This window comes from Pogoniulus pusillus, chromosome 18, assembly GCF_015220805.1.
Source record: "Pogoniulus pusillus isolate bPogPus1 chromosome 18, bPogPus1.pri, whole genome shotgun sequence".
Lineage (NCBI taxonomy): Eukaryota > Metazoa > Chordata > Aves > Piciformes > Lybiidae > Pogoniulus > Pogoniulus pusillus.
The window spans coordinates 16,100,086-16,123,604 of NC_087281.1; the positions used below are offsets into that span (position 1 = coordinate 16,100,086).

Sequence of the window (23,519 nt, forward strand, 5' to 3'; positions counted from 1 at the left end):
ACTTCTGCACTTCACACAACAGAGACAAAATATTTGTTTTGAAATTCTGGAATAATTTGCTACAGATCAGTCAAAATGGTCAGACAGATCACTGCTTTTTATAATGCTTTCCTTTCATAAATAGACAATCTAAAGCTTTCCCAGTGGGAGTTTGTTTGTACTCCCATCTATTCCTCCTACATAGAAATATAAATACTGTTAGACAACGCTGCCTGTGACTCAATACAACACAGCAAAGGGCAGAGAGAAGAATTCACTGAAGGGAGGGGAAAAAATCTGAGATGAAAGGGACAAAGACTTAAGTGTGTGTATCTAATAAACAGTACAAAGTAAACTCTTCAGCAGAGCTGAACCAAAGCCATTTTATTAATTCTTATTCCACAGCTTTGGCTGGGAAGGAAGGAAGAAATCAAACATCAGTCTCTAAAATGGTTTAGATATCAAAAGTGTTCAATTTGTTCAGTGAATGGGATTTATTTCAGTTTTATATCTTTTTTCCCCCCCTCTTCTCTGTATTAAATCAAGTTTCTAGATGAGTTTAACTTTACACTGAAATGTTTTTGTTCAAAAACTTCAATATATTTTTTAACCCTACAGACATCTGAGGATCATTGAACATTATGTTTTACTCTCCATATCCATAAAACCAGCATTGACAGCCCTGGCACTGAAACAGACTGTTCCTCAAAGACTGCTTTTGTCTTGGTGAATATATATTGTTACTCATAAAACAATATGGAATTGTTAAAAATGAGACAGTTTCTCATCACCACAAATGAAAAATGCACATTAAAATGTTAAAATCCAGCTGCTTCTGAAAAATAAAAAAGAATCAGGACATTTGCAACAGAAATTGGCTCACTAAAATGAGTTTGTATCTGAGATGGCAACTAGGAGCAAACTAGTATTTTACAGCTCAGTAGCCATGTGGCCAGCACTTTACAAAACTAGCTTCTGTATACATAAAAGTCCACCCAAGTTTGAGCTAATGTCAGTCAACACATTTCTTTCTGGATGCATCAGAAGTCAGTGTAGAGAATTGTGAACTAAGTGATCTGCAAAACGTAGCTGAGTGAGAAGTGAGCAGGCATAAACAGATCAGTTTGAGCTCCAGAGTTCAGTTTCCCAGTGTGAGATCCCATGCAGCCAAGAGAGAAAACTTTCTCAGCAGATGCTCCAAGCATTTGCACACTTTAAAACAAGTTACCTAGAGAACTTTGCACCTTGTCCAAACACTGCAAATAAATTACATACATGAAGAGGAATCTAAGAATAAAGAAACCCAAATTTATAAAGGATATGAGGTATTGCGAAGAGCTGAGCGAAAACATGGAACGATGATCCCCAAGCAATCTGCCAGGGAGCAATGTATGTCATGATGAACTGCAACTTCTGCAGCAGGTCCCACAGCTGAAAAACATTAAAATAATAATAAAGTAAAACATGGTGACTTGTTAGGGAGTTGAGATACCTTCAAATACACGTATCAGAAAGTGACACCTTTTAGAACTGTGCCCTGGAATGCATATGAGGTAAGTTAACAGCGTATTATTAGCTTCCATGGGCATTAAAGCTTTACTTTATTAAGGCACAGAAGTATGCTCTTCATATGAAATTCAAACTTGCAATGAGGTACATATTTAGTTACCATACTGAGGCAGCTCCCAGAATACCCTTCTTCAAAAGTATGCCTGCTTTAATTAGAAAGTTCTGATACTGTTGCATGTGTCATCTCACCAGCTAGATGGCTATGGAAGAGACTCTAGATACAGGAAAGGGAGGAAATTCAAAGTGCAACACGTATGGCTCTGCACGGGGAAATCACTTTTCTCAAAGCACAACATTTTTGTCTTGAATCAATGGGAGAAACCATCACTATGTGAGCATGTCTGGCATTAAGCATGAACGTAGCTTATCTTCCATTAAGCATGAACGTAGCTTATCTTCACAATCAAACCATCTTACAACAAAAATGTTGCATTAATGCAAATTTTTATTCTTATGCCATACTAATTGCAAAACACACTAAATTTACTCTTCTTCCCCTGTACTCAGCACTGGTCAGGCCACACCTTGAGTACTGTGTCCAGTTCTGGGCCCCTCAATTCAAGAGAGACGTTGAGGTGCTGGAACGTGTCCAGAGCAGGGTGACAAAGTTGGTGAGGGGCCTGGAACATAAACTCTATGAGGAGAGGCTGAGGGAGCCTGGGGTTGTTTAGCCTGGAGAAGAGGAGGCTCAGGGGGGACCTCATTGCTCTCTACAACTACCTGAAGGGAGGCCATAGCCAGGTAGGGACTGGTCTCTTCTGCCAGGCAAACAGCAACATAACAAGGGGACACAGTCATAAGTTGTGCTGGGGGATGTCTAGGCTGGATGTTAAGAGGAAGTTGTTGCCAGAGAGAGTGATTGGCATTGGAATGGGCTGCCCAGAGAGGTGATGGAGTCACCATCCCTGGAAGCGTTCAAGAAAAGCCTGGCTGAGGCACTTAGTGCCATGGTCTAGTTGACTGGCTAGTGCTGGGTGCTAGGTTGGATTGGATGATCTTGGAGGTCTCTTCCAACCTGGTTGATTCTATGATACCTGTAAAATATGCTTTGTGCTGCAACTCAATAAAGTGCAATATTTGATAAATCAGGTAAGTAAAGCTGAAATTAGAACTGATTTTTATTGGAATCCTGCTTAGCAAGTTGGAGAGTTGCTTTGCTTTGGTTAATTTTTATCTATAATGTCTGAATGAATTGCTGGGAGAAAAACTGGATTTGCTGAAAGATTTAAGTGAAGGGCTGAACAAACTAATGACTCACATGTGAAACCTCAAAAAACACAAAACTGCTGCACAACCCAGCAAAGTTATGCCTATTACAGAATTAAATTACATAGCCATAAATCACCCCAGCTGTGCTCAAAGCTCAGGGTTCATCAAAAGGTTTTCAAACCTCAAATAAAATTCTGGGTTTGCATTTTCTGGGACACAAAATCCAAGAGGAGACTCTTCTGGCCTCTTGTTCTATTACATTGTTTTAGTAATTCTTTAAGATTTACATAATCCTGCAGAACAGGCCACGGCACCCAAACCCCCTGTGTCTTCTAACAAGTCCTACTACTTCTACACTCCACACTGCTTGAACTCTGCTTCTTTCAACACTTGACTCATAGCTAATGTTTATACTAGACAGGCAGTGGAGCATATTTCCATTCCCAAGAACAGGAACACAAAAAGAATGCACTAGTGAATGTCTCTTTATTTCTAAGACCCTTAAGACACTGCACCTAAAGGCCTGCAAATGTGTGATTTTCAAGCTTTCATTAGGAGTTATTGAGTACTTGTATTATCTCTGCTCCCAGGGCATGCTCTGCAAAACACCTTATGGGCCATCAACCCAACTTACAATAAGCTTTCTTCTATATCTGACACAGTCAATCCAAGGATTCACAAAGTGCTCTATTTTCCTCATAAAAAGAAACTGAAGCTAGAAAAAACACCTTCATAAATAGGGAAAAACTGGTGCAGAGAAACAGTCATTCTACTAGATCAGTTAGTTAACAGCATTTCAGTCTTCAAAATTTGTAAGCTAAAGAGGAAAATCTTCAGCATCTTTTCCAAACTGACAGAAAAACAGAGGATTAGAAAGGATTAGGAAAGCCAAAACCCACCTGGAGTTAAAGTCAGCGAAGAAAGTAAAAGATGAAGGAAGAACTTTTACAGGTATATGAGTGGCAAAAGACAGACTGGGGTAAAAAAACAAAGAGCCATAGCTGAATAGGGCAGAGAACCTGGTGACAAAGGGCATGGAAAAGGCTGAGGCACTTGATTCCTTCTTTGCCCTGGTCTTTGCTGGGGAGCTTTCAGGAACTGCTGGCCTCTGAGACTTTTGCAAAAGCATGGAAAAATGAAGACACTCCAAGTAGCAAAAGATTAATTGAGGGTACACCTAAACAAGCTAGAAAAAACAATCCCACAAGACCCACCCAGACACCTAAGCCCTTCTGCAATTTGTTGAAGTAATTAATCACCAGTAAAGTTTTTGAGGGTAGTATCTTGATCCCAAGGATTCTAAGTTTATTTTCAACAGTGCTAGATACAAAGGCAAAACCTTCTCATCTAAAGTGAAAGTCTTTATAATGATTTCCTTAAATATGTACCAAAGACTAAATTTTTATTCATACAATCAAACCAGGTTGGAAAAGACCTCCAAGATCATCCAGTCCAACCTAGCACCCAGCCCTAGACAATCAACTAGACCATGGCACTAAGTGCCTCAGCCAGTCCTGTCTTGAACACCTCCAGTCATAGCAACTCCACCACCTCCCTGGGCAGCCCATTCCAATGCCAATCACACTCTCTGCCAACAACTTCCTCCTAACAGCCAGACTAGACCTCCCCCAGCACAACTTGAGATTGTGTCCCCTTGTTCTGCTGCTGCTTGCCTGGCAGAAGAGACCAACCCCCACCTGGCTACAGCCTCACTTCAGGTAGTTGTAGACAGCAATGAGGTCTGCCCTGAGCCTCCTCTTCTCCAGGCTGCACACCCCCAGCTCCCTCAGCCTTCCCTCATAGGGCTGTGTTCCAGGCCCCTCACCAGCTTTGTCACCCTTCTCTGGACACATTCCAGCACCTCAACATCTCTCTTGAATTGAGGAGCCCAGAACTGGACACAGCACTCAAGGTGTGCCTTGACTAGTACTGACTACAGACTTACTAAGGCTTACTAAGACTTCTACATGCCAGTTTAGGTCAATTTGTAAAATAATACTTTTATAAAGCCTTCTAAGATCTTCAGTGTTTACTACAGTTCCCCAGGCAGAAAAATGATCTATTATTTAGGTGACATAAAATGCTAATATTCCTAGATATCTTTACTTGAGACAGTTTTACTCAGTAAACAGTTTTTAAGTCTTTGATAAAGAGTTTAAATTATCTGCATTTAAACCAGCACATTCTCACTACTGTCAAGTTAAAATGCAGAACATGCATCCATCTTTCATGTTTATGTGGATGCACAGATTTAATCATCTTAATCATCCTTCACTCTTCAGAGTTCTGAAGTCTCTCCAGACCTCTAGTGCATACGGTAGTATTCTATATTTCTATAAGCAAAGCAAAGGCAAAGACTCACTTTTTTAAGGACTTCTTTTAAATCTGGTTTAGTTAACCAAATTGAAGTAACATTACAAACTAGAAGTTAATGAAAATTAGTTAACACACAGTAAAAAAATGAAATCACTGGGGAGTCTGAACCATCACGCCTCAGTTTGGTAGATTTGACTAAACCAGGGACAGACTAACACCTGAATTTAAATGACACTGAATGTGAGATGCAGTGCTTTCAGCTTTTGGCAGCCTTTCTATCTGTTTAGCATCTGTTGGGACTCTGTGTGGGCAGACTCCTTGGCAATCCTGGGACCAAACAATGCATAAACATTAACTTTTTCTTGCTAAGCTTGAATTTTGCTGCGTTTTAAAAATGTATGTATACAAAAATCACTGTCATATACATATGGCTACGTGCTCTATGTGCCACTCAAAACTGAGAGATTAAAAAAGTTCAATGCAGAAAGCAATTATTTTCTGCCTTGGACAAGCTTTTCTTTCTATTCCTGTTCAGCTCCTGAGAACTTGAGAGTTTAACTCAGATGCTAGAGGGAGTATTTAGTTTTCACATACTCTGGTCAACAGATAGCTGCAAGTCCTGGAAATAAATTCTAATTGCTAGTGGCAATTTTATTTTTTTAAATATCAATAAAAATTAGGATACATTAAGAAGAAAAAGTTGTGAGCATGTTTATGAAAATGAAATTAAGCTTAGGTAGAATCAGTTTATTTTAGCTCATGAATTTGCTTTGTAAATCATTGTCCTTCTGCTTTTGTTTAATGCCATTTAAAACAAACTTCACCTGTGAAATCCTGCAAAACAAGATTTACTGGAAATATTAAAGACTTTCAGTGCTTACTTCTTAAGTCATTATTGTATTTTGAACAATGCTTTGAATCTACCACAAATACTTTTCATGCTGTCTTTATTTGCATCTGCTTACAGAACATCTGAAATCTTTATATTGTGGGATTTTGAGATTGTTGTTTAATGCATATAAAGCATAAAATAGAAGATCAAAATATAATCAGCCCAGAGCTCTGATATCAAACTTTGGAGGGTTATATCTCTGAAATCCTATGTTCAGCACTCAGTATTAGCAGTGTACAAACCAGGCATGTTTTAAATAGCTTGAATACCAGGCTTCACATTTGAAGATAACTGTTAAGCATCAAGCAGAAGTGTGATGAGGATTGTAACAATATGATGATGATAAAACCTAATAGCCTTACATCCACCCATGGCAGAAGCTGCTGCTTCCTACACTGTCAGCTGACAGCAAGATCGCAGAGAATGAGCCTGTGGTATGGTAAGAAACCATCTCTCATATCTCCCAAGGTGGACAAAAAGGACAAGGTAAGAGCTCATCAGCTTAATTTGCAGAAGACCAGACAAGCAAAACAAATCAGCTAGGAGCTGCACTGATTCAGCCTCATCAGCAAAGCCTTCACAGACACAGCTCCTGCCAAGATGCATGTTCCCAGAAATCACCTTTACTGAAAGCAGACATAAAAACTGCAGAGTAAGTTGTGTGCTGAAGTGGCAGTGCCTGCATCAACAGATACAGAACAATGCACTTCTACCAGCATGAATGCACAAGAATATAGTCCTCAATGCACAGTGAGCCAGACTGACCCAGCAAGTGGGTGGACATTATCCTGCACCTCTCAATGCATTTGTCCCATTCTAAATAAAAACCACAAAAAGAGAGAGAAAAATCCAATTTGGGTATAGTGTCAAGAATGAAATCTGACAAAGTGGTCAGTGACAGAAGGCTGAATGAAAAAATACTTGAACTATTTCTCCAATATTAAAAGGAAACATTAACTATACAGTGCTCAAAAGAGTTTTGGAGTCTATGGAAAATACCAGTGGGATTATCCTGTCAAATATCAGATGTAGCCTTGGGTATTTTACTCATCAGAAAGTACCTTTACAGGGGTTATACGACAGATATCAAAAGCTGTGGAAACAGCTGTGGGCCAAAAGGGTGCAGATGATTAAGACACTGGATTTCAGTATGCACAAATGGCAAGAGCTGTACTAAAATATGAAATAATGGCTTTGAAGTGAAACATCAGATTTAGAGACAGATGAAAAAGCAGAAGTGGGAAGGAGAAAGAGTAAGGCTTTTGACTTATAAGTAGCACCTAAACCAATCAATGGGTCATGCCAACTAACCAAGCATTTTATTGCCACAAGGGCAATAAAAAGATCCAATAGGTTAATTATTTGACTTCAACAAAATACCAAGAAGGTCAATGCTCTTGGTAGCACTTTCTCATAAAGTGAAGGAAAGCAAGGTAACACACAGTTTCTTTTCTGCCCAGGCAATTGCGTTGGGCAAGCTGAAAGTTAAGCCTGATCAGCACAACTGTGGCAGGTTATAACAAACTGGCTGTTTTCACTGGAGTTACTTAAAGATCATCTCTCATAAATTGGATACTATGGCAGAAAGAAGTATACAGAAAGATAAAAATTCTTGTTAAAAAAAAAAAGTGAATTCCTTATTAAATGGAAAATGTGTTCTGGAGAAGAAGAAAAAATATCAGACAAGGAAATTGTATTCTTAAGTGAGCTCAGCAGGGATAAGAGTACTTAGGCAAATGAATTCAGTGTCAGCCAAGTCAAATTTAACAAGCTCTGGTTCTTTGATTATTTTGCCTTATGCATGAAGATAAATTCATAACTCTCAGGGGACTCAACTCTAAGAAAATGTAAGATGATTTCAAATTTTAGTATTGCTAATTATTTCACACAGGCACACAAATTAAGAGGCCATTAAGCTGCCTCCCAGTAACATACAAGCCACTGAAAGATGTAAGAAGCTGTAGTCCCTGACATTAAGAAGTTAATACATCTAGGTTTTACCATGCCCATCCAGGTCTGTGTAGTAGATGAGTGTGTAAGATAGGAGTGTGTATTTCTTTAGGGCTTAAAGGAAGCTACATAGATTTGTCAAAAATACATATTCAGAAGTACAGGTATAATTTCTCACTTGCATTCTACAGATGAAAGAACTGCTATAAAAAAGCCAGTTTATCAGTTTGGCATATGAGAAACTCCAACATGCTGCTGGTTGCTCCCAGTAGTGAGTAAACTGCCCCAAGCAACCTTTTATTTATTTGCCATGAACAAGCATACTACGGTCAGAAGTATTCACATTTTTTACTGCCTTTGCTCCTTTCACATCAGCTTCACTTGAGGTTCTGAAAGCAGTTCAGGGAAGCACTGTGACCCCTCTTCACCAGCAAGATTTAGAGGATACCCATGGCACTGGATGAAATGGGACACCACAGCTCTTAAAAATGTACAGCAAAAGAGCTGAGGACAGCTTTTGCTCTGATCATGTTTGTTATTGCTGAGCCTGTTCTAAGCTGACATTCTTGCTCTTTGAACGATTTGCGCTGGTTTCTACTTCACATTTATCAATACCTCTTCATTCTTGACTCAAACAATTGTTCCTCCAAACATCCTTTAAAAGCAGCTCACATATCACAGTATCACAGTATCACCAAGGTTGGAAGAGACCTCACAGATCATCAAGTCCAACCCTTTACCACAGTGCCCAATATCTGCCAAGGAGGACAGTGCTGACCACAATCTTTTATTTTTTTTTCCCACACTGAAGAAAAGATTAACTCAATGAGCTATGAAATAAATGCTCTCCCTCTCATATATGTGCTGCATATGGCAAATTTTTTTCTGAGTAAAGTATTTTGTCAGTAGATGTCTGAAGGATAGAAGAAATGCCCATCATTTAATTATTCCCAAACAGTTTATTCAAACTGGTTAACGTTGCCACATTTTTTAGTCTATTACAGAAGAATCATAGAATCAACCAGGTTGGAAGAGACCTCCAGGATCATCCAGTCCAACCTAGCACCCAGACCTAGACAAACAACTAGACCACGGCACTAAGTGCCTCAGCCAGTCCTGTCTTGAACACCTCCAGGCATAGCAACTCCACCACCTCCCTGGGCAGCCCATTCCAATGCCAATCACCTCTCTCTGCCAACAACTTTCTCCTAACATCCAGCACAACTTCCTCCTAACTCAGCACAACTTGAGACTGTGTCCCCTTGTTCTCTTGCTGGTTTCCTGGCAGAAGAGACCAACCCCCACATGGCTACAGCCTCCCTTCAGGTAGTTATAGACAGCAATGAAGTCACCCCTGAGCCTCCTCTTCTCCAGGATAAACACCCCCAGCTCCCTCAGCCTCTTCTCACAGGGCTGTGCTCCAGGCCTCTCACCAGCTTCGTTGTCCTTCTCTGGATACATCCCAGCACCTCAACATCTCTCTTGAATTGAGGAGCCCAGAACTGGACACAGCACTCAAGGTGTGGCCTGACCAGTGCTGAGTACAGGGGCAGAATAACCTCCTTTGTCATACTGGCCACACTGTTTCTGGTAGAGACCAGGATGCCATTGGCTTTTTTGGCCACCTGGGCACACTACTGGCTCATGTTCAGCTACTATTTACCAGTACCTCCAGGTCCCTTTCTTAGTCTCAGATCTTCTGCTACTCTTAGAAGTCTAGGAGGAAATCTCTTAGGTCCTGTTATACATTCCATTTTGCTATACCAGTGAAGAATATATTGTCAGTTATGTTTTTCCATTCTCAACTAATATTAATCTTCTCATTGATGTCATCTCCCAAAACATTCAGAGAGAACAACTGACTCACTGGAAGCGTTTACATGGTGTCATGAAAACCAAGACCACCGTGATTATCCAGTGTCACTTCCTGTAGCATATACATCAGAGTATCACATTCACAGGTTTTGAAAAACAGAGGTATTTTTAAAGGCCATTTAGGTCTGATTTAAAAGAATACAGACAATAGAGTTTTTGGACAAAAGAATCCCAGGCTGTAGCCAAGGACACAAAGCAGGCTAGCTGCATGTGAAGTCTTTGCATAAGAGAGAAGGAGAAGTCTTGTTTCACTTGACTGGAAAGTTACAATCAATCTTAAAAATAAATAAGACTGTTTTTCCTAAATGTTTATCTTGCTCCCTTCCCAAGTCAATTTGAAAGACAAAACAGAACCCTCTGCATATGCCCAGAGCATCTTTTAGCAGTGTTTTGTCAAAATATAAACAGCTAATGAACTTTTTTTAAGTGAATCAACCATGTCCCATTAATAAGTCTTACGATGTTACAAAGATCAAAAAAACCAGGTTCATTTAAAAAATCCTCAGGAATAGAACTAAATAGACTATCTTGTTCTCTATGCTACCTCAGTGTAGGTGGCCTGACTATTTGCAAACAGAGATAGAATCTGTGAACAGCAATCTGGACTTCCATGCCTCAACTTGTTCGGGAATATGCTGATTTGGAGCTTTTGGGTTGACTAAATTACACTGAATCAACAGCACAATGGGGAAAATGAAGGAAGCACTATCAGTGAGGTACTCAGAAATATTCTACCCAACGTTATTAGCAAAGTGTTGTTCAACTTAGTCTGCCTGAAGAGTCACTAGTGTGGTTGTGAATGTCTGTTGAATTTAGAGTCACAGAATCATAGAACCAACCAGGTTGAAGAGACCTCCAAGATCATCCAGTCCAACCTAGTACCCAGCCCTAGCCAGTCAACTAGACCACAGCACTAAGTGCCTCAGCCAGGCTCTTCTTCAACACCTCCAGGGATGGCAACTCCACCACCTCCCTGGACAGCCCATTCCAATGCCAATCACTCCCTCTGGCAACAACTTCCTCCTAACATCCAGCCTAGACCTCCCCTGGCACAACTTGAGACTGTGTCCCCTTGTTCTGTTGCTGCTTGCCTGGCAGAAGAGACCAACCCCACCTGGCTACAGCCTCCCTTCAGGTAGCTGTAGACAGCAATGAGGTCTCTCCTGAACCTCCTCTTCTCCAGGCTAAACATCCTCAGCTCCCTCAGCCTCTCCTCACAGGTCTGTGCTCCAGGCCTCTCACCAGCTTTGTCGCCCTCCCCAGTGCCTGGCAGAGGAAAATAAATACTAACACAGTGCTTTGAGAGCACACAGCTTCTTTTTTTTGTGTGGTAGCCATGCTTACAATTACCATCACTATGGCTAAGGCACAGCATTTCTAGCACTCGCTAATTCAGGGTGTGGTAAATTGACATCTTCAATGAAGAAGAACAAATCAGCCATAACTAATAAATTCTGCATAGCCAGAGGTGATGGTAATAGAAACTATTTCAGGTTTTCTTTTAAAGAATAATTGCAGGTATAAAAAATGACTTAAGTTCAAGACAGAATCTGTGAAGACCCACAAAGCTTTTAGGAAGGGGGTAGATGCAGCTTGCTTAGGGTCTAGAGTACGGAATAAAAGAACACCTTTCTCAAGTGACAATACTCTCTACTAACCTTCCACAACATCGAGAAAATTAGAGCTCAGACCTTAATTAGGGTAAAGAAAACTTATGTCCTTTGTAATTAAAAATTAATAGAACTTTAACTGCATCATCTGCAATGCTATTTTTCAGATGGGCTTTAATGATCATTGTTTAACTGTGCATGGGCTTTTGTAATATAAATAATCCAACCATTTAATTTCAGTATTTTTAAATGGAACAAGGACAATACCACTTGATGAACTAATGGCCTGAAAAATTTCACATATTACCAGAAATGATCAGTAGGAATACATCAGAAAAAGAAACCAAACAAGCCTGGAAAATAAAACTCCAGCAACAAAGACAATCAAAACAATCATCAGTTACCTCTAGACAAACTGTGTATGTTTATGGCAACTGGGAAACAAGTTTAAAACTAAAACAAGATGCAAAACAATTTGTAAAAGCTTTAGGCAAGTCTACAATAAATCTAAGTATCAGTTAAACCTGCTTCTTTCAGTGAAACAGCAAAACAGGGCAGGATCTGATCTGACTGATGCTGAATGTTAGGGGCTTTTAAAGTCTAGTCGACTAGAGCACACTCCAAGAGTTAACAATGTAAAAGAGAGGAAAGAGCTCTGAGGTTAAGGTTAAGGGCAGCATCACAAGGATAAAAGGCTGAAAATAGTAGAAGAAAAATGTTAAGGCTGACATTAGGAAAACACTTATTATCATGAGGATGATTAGATAATGGAATAATTTCCCAAAGGAAGTTGTTGAGTCAAACACTAGAGGCATTCAAAGGAAACTTAGATAAAAACACCAGGCGATTGATCTGGAGGGCAGCCCTGCACTACCGACCCAAGAGGCTCTTTCCAACTCATTGAGGATTCTCCTCTTGAAAACAGCAATTCTGAACTTTCTACAGCAATATATGCACAAAACAACTGCAAAACATAGCACAAAATCAGGGAGGACATTTAACTGGAACCTTGTTTTCAGACGACAGCCTTTTTCCCTCTAAATCCGTGTCTACGTATGAATTCATTACTTTAAAAAAAGTCCTACCATGTATTGATGAGCACAGCAAAATCGAGAAGGTAAAGCTATGAAAGATAATTTCCAAGCTTGCCTTGTGGAAGATGATGGACATCATGAAGAAATCCAGCAAGAAATTTTCAGAAATGTCTCTGTAGTCGAACCGGAAGAAGATGACAGTGAAGCTCAAAGTAACAAACTGATTAATGGGATTGCAGAAGGAGGAACGAAGGAGTTTCATCCCAGCAACTGTTATCAGGATAATATCACAGCTGTAAGAAAGGCAGAAAGGAAAACCTGATCAAGTCAAAGTAATAAGGCATTAAATGACGAAGCTCTTAAACACAAACATCTGCAGCAGATGTGGGTTTGGATTTGTTTATGTAGATCTATACAATGTTGATTTCTGATATTAATTCTATGTTCTTTTAGTAATCACATTCATTTTACCCATGTGCAACTTATTTTCCCTCATCATCACACACTTTTTATCTGTAATAATGATGGACCTCTGTACTAAAACAGTACTATTCACTAAATTTCAGTTTTGGAAGTATCTTGACACTTAGAATCATAGAATCAGTCAGGGTTGGAAGGGACCACAAGGATCATCTAGTTCCAACCCCCCTGCCATGCCCAAGGACACCCTATCTTAAGAGCAGGCTGGCCACAGCCCCATCCAGCCTGGCCTTAAACACCTCCAGGAACAGGGCCTCAACCACTTCCCTGGGCAACCCATTCCAGCCTCTCACTACTCTCATGATCAACAACTTCCTCCCCACATCCAGCCTGAATCTCCCCATCTGCAGCTTTGCTCCATTCCCCCTAGTCCTGCTACTCCCTGATATCCTGGAAAGTTCTTCTCCAGCTTTTTTGTAGGCCCCCTTCAGAAACTGCAAGGCCACAAGAAGGTCACCTGGGAGCCTCCTCTTCTCCAGACTGAACAGCCCCAACTCTTTCAGTCTGTCCTCATAGCAGAGCTGCTCCAGCCCTCTGAGCATCCTCGTGGCCCTTCTCTGGACACACTCCAGCATCTCCACATCCTTCTTGTAATGGGAGCTCCAGAACTGGATGCAATACTCCAGGTGAGGTCTCACCAGAGCAGAGTAGAGGGGTAGAATCACCTCCATCAGCCTGCTGGCCACACTTCTCCTGATGCAGCCCAGGCTCTGGTTGGCTTTCTCGGCTGCAAGTGCACACTGCTGGCTCATGTTGAGCTTCTCATTCACCAGCACCCCCAAGTCCCTCTCCTCCGGGCTGCTCTCCAGCCACTCACTGCCCAGTCTGTATTTGTGCTTGGGATTGCAAGCACATTAATAGATTCCATTAATAGGTTAATAGATTCCATTAATAGATTACAATTTGGAAAAAAAGCAAACAGCAACTGAAAAAAATACAACAAAACCCCACGTGAAGTACTTTACACTTAAAAAAAAATAAAGCCTTGAACCCACTCCAGCTTTTTTATACTCAGAAACCCCACTTTTCACTCAATGCCACAGCTTCAAACTGGTCTCATTTTACTACACACAATGCCAAAATTCTGGACATAACACTCATATATGTGAAATGACCACTCAGAAAAACAAGAAGCCTGTGTATCTAAACATTAAAGTGCTTGCTGCTATATCTCCATGAAGAAATAGTTCTCATTTTAAGTCTCCAGGATATGACAAAGTTTTCTGTGTAAGAAAGGAAAGTACAATTATATGAGAAGGAAGATGGAGATAATATGTTGGCATCCCTTGCATTTAAAAACCCACACTGGATAGGTATTTCTCTGGAGCTGTAGATGAACCTCTGGACTTGAGGTTGTTGACATTTTTCAGTTGAGTTTTTAAGACACTTTACAGAATTAGGAAGATGATCTTCCTTGGACAGCCTGTTCTGGGGTTAGATCCTAATAATTGTTAGATCAACTGAATAGACAAACACTAGTTTGTCACAGTACTGGGCCCCAGGCCATGAACACTTGCATGGTTCTGTGTTTTATCCAGCAGCCACTAAAAAACACAGAACAGGGTCAGGAGTAAGAATTGGAAGATGTGATTCCCCACTCTTAGCAGAATTTCCATACCACCAAAGCAGAAGGAATCAAAAGCAAACTTACTCTCCACATGAGTGCATAGCAGTTAGACTCCTATTAAATGAAATGGGCAACACCACCTCTTCCATCAAGGTTTTTAAAGGGAAAAGCAATCAAAGTAGTATTTTGTGAACTCAATCTTGACCACCCACTGGGGATGCTGCAAATCACCTCTCAGCTCAAAACCTTTGGGTTTCTGGGTTCTAGTCAGAACAAGATACAAAGGATTTATTTGGAAGGCATGTCCAGCAGCATATCTCATGCCTCCTAATGAACCATCAAGTCAAATTCAGTACTATTTAGTGAAGTCAGGTACTGTTACAGTTTTCTGACAGTGGAATGTGTACAGTTGGACTGCAATTTTCCACACTGATGTCTCAGAACTATACTGGATCCATTCCTGAAAACACAATATAAAACTAACAGACACATTAAAGCAACTCCTGAACTACAGCGAGGTAATATCTCATGAGTAAACTAAGCACATCTGCTTTCTGGGAGATGTATTGGGTTTTTGGATGCTACTGAAAATAGATGGAGACTTCAGTGCATAATGAGTGGCTCAAAGTAGGCCAGGTACTTGAGAAATGCATGGAAGGTTCTCCTGCACCCCGCTGTGAACCAGGAGAACACCTGCTGCCATGACTGACACTTGACAGGCCAGAAAGCTCTAAAGAGGTTTTCATCATTCTAGAAAGGCTCACAAGTCTGTCTATTTCCAGGCTGATTTTATTTTATGTGGCATTTGTTCATTACTGTGTATCTTCTGTAACACAGATGCAGCTTTATTTCAGTGTAGGTCACTCTAAAGGATCACCAGGACATCACTGTTGGAATGAAATGCCAAGCTGACCTTATTTCTCATCTTGTCAAAGCTGTTCTTTTCAATTTCCCCCAGGTTTCTGAGTGGAAATCCCAGTGACTAAGCTAAATACATTCTGAAGCCACTAGAAGCCATTCCAGTGTTTCCTGTGAGAATCAGCTGGAAAAAAAATCTTGCAACATGGAGGAAATTTCACATGGAAATCGTATATACCATAGAGCAGAAACATTCTTTCCTGACTGAATCTCTTAAGATGAGGAAAATGTCACCAAAAATGACAGAGGTAACAGAAAATAATTTGCTCATTATCCCTCTTCTTTAAAGATATTGCCACACAAGATGCTGTCCTGGGGCCTTAACTTCCAGCAGAGATAAAATAAGAGGGAGAGAGAAGGGGGGGCTTGTTTCTGAAGCCTCTGCAGCAGGTAACAAAGGCAGGCTTTTCAGCTTGTCAGCATGGGTCCCACTAATGACCAGCACATCAGTGCCTGGAAAGCTCAAGAAAAACTCCTGCCTGACTGTGAAGGAGTTGCTCTGCCTCCTGAAGAAGCAAACCACTTCAATTCTTTAAATCACAAAGCAAGATGAAGTTGCTTTAAAAATCCCAACATTCAAACTGAGAGAAAACTTCAAAATCAAATCACGCAAAACATACCACCTCAGACATTTTCAGACACAGACTGGGAGAATTCCTTCTCTAAGGTACGACGTGATCTGACTTTTGGGTGGTAACTAACTAAGGATTGTTCCAGCAACAGAAAATGGGTAGTGATGTACTAAAGCAGAGCGCGCTATATACAGAAGCACTGTATATAGAAGGAGCAAGAGAATGCAGGGTCCCTTGCAGGCTGAGAAGAGTTCAAGAGAAAAAGGTAGTATCTGAAGTTGAATGTTTTGTGGAGGATTTACGTAGGAGCTGTAGAAGAAATGTATTAAAGAGGAGTACTGGAGGAGAGGGATATTGGGAGAGTTCGGCATAGAGCTCAGTCACAAGAAAAAGGAAAAAGCACAGGTTTTAAATCCAAGGTGACTACAAAGACAAAAGGGGGATGGGGAAGGAAAAGGCTGTCATAGTATTCCCCCATAGGCCAAACAATCAGAGGCAGACAAATGTAATTACTTCCTTTAATCTAGGGTACTGACTCACTAATTCTAAATACTTGAGGGAGGTGATACTTCAAAGTGCAATCTAGCTTGGAGGAATGACTATGTAAAAATAGCACCTTTCTAACCCTAGATATTTGCTCCATGCATGTGTTCGGTCACGTCTGCTAGCTAGTGACAAATGACGTTTTGATCGCTTTCAGTCCTCCCAGCCTTGCAGAACCAAGGAGAGCGATGAGTGTGAACTGTTTCACCCTGGACAACACACCTTGACCTTAGCACCTCCAAGTGCCTTGGGAGAAACAGGTCAGTGTGGAAGTGGACAGGCTATCTCTGAGTAAGATACACAGTGGAAGTACACGGGCTATCTCCTGGTGAGAGTCCCTCTGGAAAGGTGAGCCATCTGGGAGGAACATAAAGAAAATCTGGCTGAAGTCCAAGTTTTGGCCCCTAAAACCAGGGAACACATTTTCCTTACAGTTGTGTAGTCCCTAAAGCTGTGCTGATCTTCAAGAGAAAAGTATCATTAAAACAGCACACAATTTTTACAGCTAAGTTCTTTAATATTTAAAGTTAATAATCTAAATTATGATTAATACTTATCAGTATTAATAACACTCTCCTGAAGCTGTTTTTCCTGCTACTGAGACCTTCCTTCCTGAACACAGGCTGGCTGTTTTCTTTGTTTTTATCATCTGCATCAATGTCATTCTGATAAAACGACTGCAGAAACTGCTCACTGGGGATACTGCAATCGCTAAGCGTGCTGAGTATCTGCAGCAGGCAAGCCACTGACCAGGATATTTACCATAAAAGGCTATCTGCAAAGATCATACCACATTTTTGTGGATCAGCATCAACAGTTCTGCTTAATATCAGAGACATCAGAGTTTGGAATAAAAACTACCTTTCTCAAACCCCTCAATGCAGGATTAACAATCACTCTACACTGCTGGATATTTTATTCAGTCTTGCCTTAAAAGACTTGTGTGGTGAAGCTTTCAATAACTCCATCAGGAGACTACACCATAGCCTTAAAAATACTTAGCTAGGAAATGTTTCCTGATATCCAGCCTAGATTTCTCATTTTCATCTGATTAATTCCAGTTACCCCACTGTGTTTATGCCCATCAAACACCTGCAGCCTGCTATAGTGTGTCTTGCTTTTAATTGTCATTTAGACATTCCATATAGATCTATATATAGCTCTTTAAACTTCTTAGCTGTCTCTCAGTGGAGTCATGCCTTAGCATCTGCTAAGGTTTTGCTTTTTCTTTCAGCAGACCCAGTGACTATTACATACTGGACTAATAATGCATGAAAACAAAACTGTGGCATGCAACTAAGATACCAATTTCATTTCTCAACCTTCAGTCTAAACCCAAATATCCCACTAATCACATGCTTCAAGTTATAATCTACTTACTGTGTACCAAGCTTCTTGTATTTACTAATTGAGAAAGCATCAATGGTGAGGGCATTCAGTATTATAGCTGGATACAAAACGTATTTCTCAAAGCACTGAAGCCACACATAGAGCCTTTCAAACCACATCAAATGAGCAGCATCTGAAAGAGAAATTCAGGTAATGGATAATTTAACACAATTATCAGCATTTTTTTTTCACTGCAATATCACAGAAGAAAATAGCTCACATTAATAATCAACTAATTTATGAACCAATGGAATTTGTAGTTCATTTGCAATAGAGAAGTAATTTTGTTCTCTGAATCTAGGTGTGCATTTTGCTGCTTATAACTGCCCTCATGAGAAACACTCAGAAATTAAAAGAGATGGTACATGCTAAATGGTAGTTTCTGCATACTCTAATTGCCAGTCACTACATTAAATATCACTTTTAAGTGATGCATGACTGTGGAGAGGCACTTTCCAGCTCTGGCACTCACCTGGTGGATGACCTAGGGAACCTCAGTGGACTCTGTGCATCCCCTTCCCTGTCATCCAGTAACAAAACAATGTCCATTTGACTGCAAAGTATCATTGCCCTTGTTGATGAATGAAGCACCTTTTGATGCCTGAAGACTAAAGAATTAACAAGATCTAGAAACTGTAATACACTTAAACAGCCATTGTGAAAAGTATCTGCCAGGATCACAACACTCACCAGTGAAGATTATCTTTCATGCAGTAGACTTTTCTAACAACATCAGAGTGTTTAATATCAATATTAAAGCTCTGCAATTCTTGTATGAGAACTTAGGTGAACTAGGTGCAGATACACAACCTCACAGAACTCAGAGAGTTGTCATCAACTGCACAGAGTCAAGTTGGGGGCTTGTAGCCAGTGGTGTTCCTCAGGGATCAGTACTGGGTCCAGTTTTGTTCAGTATCTTTGCCGGTGATCTGGATGAGGTCATTGAGTGTATCCTCAGCCAGTTCACTGATGATACAAAACTAGGGGGGATGGCTGTGCTGCCATCCAAAGAGATCTGGACAGGCTGGAGAGCTGGGTGAAGGCAAACTTTGTAAGTTCAACAAGGACAAGTGCAGAGTCCTCCATCTGGGGAGAAATAGCAACAGGCACCTGTACAGATTGCGGGCTGCCCTGCTAGAAAGCAGCCCCGTGGAGAAAGCCCATGGAGAACTGGTGGACAGTAAGTTCTCCATGGGACAGCAATGTGTCCTTGTGGCCAAGAGAGTCAATGGCATCCTGGGGTGCACCAGGAAAAGTGTGTACAACAGGTCCAGGAAGGGTCTTCTCCCCCTCTACTCGGCTCTAGTGAGACCACACCTGGAATACTGTGTCCAGTTTTGGGCTCCCCAGTTCAAGAGAGACAGGAATCTGCTGGAGAGAGTCCAGCAGAGAGTCACAAAAATGACTGAGGAACTTAAGCATTCCTATGAAGAGAGACTGAGAGATCTGGGGCTGTTTAGTCTGGAGAAGAGAAGACTGAGAGGAGATCTGAGCAATGCATACAAATATCTGAGGGGTGGGTGTCAAGTGGATGAGGCAAATATCTTTTTGCTGGTCAGCAGCCGTAAGACAAGGAGCAATGGTTAGACTGGAACATGAAGAGAAATTTCTTTACAGTGAGGGTGACAGAGCACTGGAACAGGCTGCCCAGAGAGGTTGTGGAGTCTCCTTCCCTGGAGACTTTCAAAACCTGTCTGGATGCATTCCTGTGCAAACTACCCTAGGTGATCCTGCTTTGGCAGGGAGGTTGGACTCGATGAACCTGTTCTAGTGGGAGGTGTCCCTGCCTATGGGGATCTGAGGTCCCTTCCAACCTAAACCATTCTATGATTCTATCTCTGAAGGTCCCTTCCAACCTCTAAAGTTCTGTGATTCTGTGCATGTACAAAAATGTCTTCTCAATTGAGCTCAACTACACAGAACAGTGAAAACACAGACACACAGAAAAAAAAAAAAGCAGAACTTGGTATTGATTCAGAAAGATCAATGGCAGATACTGGATCTCCAATACTCCAATTTCTGCAAATTTACAGATATCCCACCCTCTCACATGCATCTTTTCAATGACAGGCAAAGACACATGCTGAATCCACAGATTTGTGTGTGCTGCAGGCACAACTCTGTATGATACAGGCTCAGAGAAAAAGATTTAAAAGCAATCCTTCCAAATTAGCCTAAAGTCATCCTTTGCCAGTATTTTAAGGCAAAGCTTTTCCACAATCTGCAGAAGCAGAGAGATGTGTGCAGACAATGTAGATGGGAAGAGCTTACAATCAGAGAGGTTACAATCTGAGCTTACAATCAGAGAGGACCCAAGTGGGTGACTCGAAAATAGCTTACATGAAATCTGTGAAGTATAAAAGTAGTGGTGGAGAGCAAGAAGTAAAAATAGTCTTTAGTGTTTCAGGGTTTCTTTCTCACTCAGTCCTACACTACGTTCTATACATCTATTATGCCATCAGCTCATACATCTTGACCTCTGCCTTTCCCACGGCGAGGCAAAACAATGACAAATAATAAATGAGCTATCTCGCAGATGCTGGTCATGAGAACCGGTCTGATAATTGCTGTTCTGTGGAAAATCTGAAAGCCTGAACAGCTCATCCAGAGTCCACAAAACAAAGCCAGGAATTATCTTGTTGAAATGTCATTACCAACTGCTTGTCTAACTGCAAGCAATCATTCGCCTCCCCATAGAGCCACACTTGTCAAAAATTAGGAAGCTGAAAAATAAGAGTCTATGCAGCAAAAGCTTCTCACAGACATCTTCTGTGTACTTGTGCTTTCACTGTCCCCATTTGACAACATACTGTCCTTTTACAAGCTTCTTTCTACAAAAGCTGGGAACCTTAAAGTTCTGCTTCTACATTTTTTCTTATGTGGTAAAAGAAAACACCCTGTCAGACATACCTATCAAAGAGATTACAGAACCTTGTCCTCTGTCTGTCTCAACTCAGAACATGATAAAAAGTCTCTGCATCAGCTAAGGAGACTGATAAATATATATATATATATGTATATATATATATGTACTTAAACTTTTGTTTTCTAACACACAATATCAGATACATTGTAAGCAGACACAAACTGGAACAGAAGAGGTTCCATCTGAACATGAGGAAAACATTTTTCCTGTGAGGTGTCAGAGCACTGAAACAGGCTGCCCAGAGAGGTTGTGGAGTCTCCTCTGGAGAAATTCCAAACTGGCTTGGACATGACCCTGTGCAGCCTGTTCTGGGTGACCCTGCTTTATCAGGCAGGTTGGATTAGGTGATCTCCAGAGGTCCCTTTCAACTCCCACGATGCTGCGATTCTGTGCTGTGTAACAACACTTCAGCCCCAAAGTAAAAAACAGACCACATATAAAACGAGGACTGCAAAAGAAAGGAAAAAAGCCTGTTCCTTGCAGCAGATAGCACAGGAAATGCAGCTCATCTTAAAGCAGAGGGAAACCCAGCTGCGGACATCAGTCTGGCAGATCTCTACCCTGACCTTTCCAAAAGCTGAATCACTGCATTTAGGAAAACAATGTTTTCTGACAAAAGAAGACTGACTTAATCAGGACAAGGAAAAGAAAGTCTACTGCAGGATTTTTTTTATGATTGAGTGATGCAACAAACAATAAAATTTGTGTATTCTTCAGAATTATTGATTACCAGGGAGAGGAAGCCCTGAACAATGTCTTCACTTGTGTATGACCCTTAGTAAGTTTTCTATTTCTACCACACTTTCCTCAGTGTATTGCAGGAAAAGTTAAAAGGCAACCTTCAATTAAGTCTCTTGGGTACTTTTCTCATATACAAGTGTTGTCTGGGAATTCATAATTTTGAAAGCTATGATTTCTTTTTTTAGGAAAAAAAAAAATTAAACCCTTAATACATGGTTCTGCAGAGAATGATCTGAACTCTTTTGTTGTCTAGTTAAAGAACAGACAAAAGTGCCTCAGCAGACTGTGTTCTGACAACGCTGTCTTCAAACACCTCAGGAACATACATTGAAAATGATTAAGGCACAGGATCCATCAAGAAAATGACAAGGAAGCTTTTGGCTGGTAGCAAAGGTGAGATGAGAGCTTGGGGAAGCGGGCAGGGGAAAAGAGTGCTTCTCAAAGTACACTCTCTGCTTGCAGAAATAACTGGATCAGAACAGGAAATCAGACCATGACATACTAAAATATTTACAGATACTCCACATATCAGGGCACTAACCACTGAAGCCAGTGGCAAAAACAAATCTTCAAGAAAATGCCACAGTTCCTTTCAATTTTAATGTTTCTCTAAAAGTGTTATAGAGGAAATTAGAAGTCTAACTTATACTCTCCTTGCTGTTCAATGATACAGTTACACATCAGAAAGTGGGGAAAATTCTGTCTCAATTTTAGCAATCATTTACATTTTTTAATGTATAAAACACCGAGGTATTAAGCATACCAAGTACAGTACTGAATGGAAAAGCAAAACGCAGATCAGGTCATGACTCGTGAAAGTAAGATGATTAAGGGACAGGGACATTTAACATAAGAGGAGAGGCTGAGAGAGTTGGGATGGTTTATCCTCGAGAAGAAAAGGCTCAGGTGACATTTTATTAATGCCTGATAGGGGCTTTTGAGTGGTATAAATATGTGATAGGGATCACAAAATTGATGGAGCCAGACTGTCCCCCGTAGTGCCCAGTGACAAGACAAAAAGAAACGGAAGCAAAGTATAATGTCAGTTCAACATAAACCCCCACCAAAACCAAAACAACCTTTCTTAATATAAGGATGATCAAACGCTAGAACAGGCTGTCCAGAAAGGTTGTGGAGTCCACATGAGTGAAGATGTTCAAATCTGGACATAGCCCTGAAAGACCTAGTCTACCTGACCCCATTCTGAATAGAGCTGTTGGAGTAGACAATCTCCAGACGTGCCTTCCCAGCCTCAACCCTTCTGTGCAGTGGTCTCAGGAGACAACTTTTATTGATTTGCTGGTGATCAGGGTGGAGGAAAAATGGAAATTATGTCTTTTGCATCATTTTCAAAAGAGCAAAATGTAAAGCAAAATTTATTCTCCCTGCTCTGTTCCTTCTAGGTTTGTTTGTTTGTTTTAAGCCAAGACAATCAGCAAGTCATTGTGGTCATTGTTTAGAAAACGTTTTACTACAAACCTCTCACTTCCCGTTGCCGGTGCTCTTTGCTTTTAAGTATGGGGTGGGAGATCCACAGCCAAGGGTGATGCTTGCGAAGCTGAGGAAGTAAGTAGTGTGTCACGAAACCCACAGTCCATGCTAAGGCAAACAGGACAATGCTGAGAAACGGCTGGGACAAAAGAAATAAAAAACCCAAAACATGGTTATAATTTGCAAACAGCCTTTTTATATACAACATGTTAAAACAAATTTAACTCTCCTTATAATTTTATTTTCCTGTGATCAGAGTCTCTGATTCCATGCATAGATAGAGATTTTTGTTTGCACAGACAATCAACCAACATTTTCCTCCCTAATTGGAGGCAGGGGGGAGAAATGAATTGATCAGGCTTATTCATGCTGTCCCTCAGATTCATCGAGGGGACAAAGTATCAAGTTGTGCCAGGGGAAGTATAGGCTGGATGTTAGGAGGAAGTTCTTCACAGAGG

General features: G+C 40.8%; 1 protein-coding gene across 1 annotated transcript in view; it reads right to left on the minus strand.

The window, feature by feature from the left end:
* Positions 1-23,519, minus strand: part of PCNX2 (pecanex 2) — a 162,995-nt gene that overhangs the window by 64,283 nt on the left and 75,193 nt on the right. Inside the window, exons 19-22 of the mRNA XM_064158542.1 lie at positions 23,050-23,200; positions 17,895-18,036; positions 12,550-12,727; positions 1,301-1,410 (exon numbers count right to left, since the gene is read on the minus strand). Of these exons, the coding sequence (XP_064014612.1) occupies positions 1,301-1,410; positions 12,550-12,727; positions 17,895-18,036; positions 23,050-23,200 (581 nt within the window). The remainder of the gene's footprint in view (positions 1-1,300; positions 1,411-12,549; positions 12,728-17,894; positions 18,037-23,049; positions 23,201-23,519) is intronic.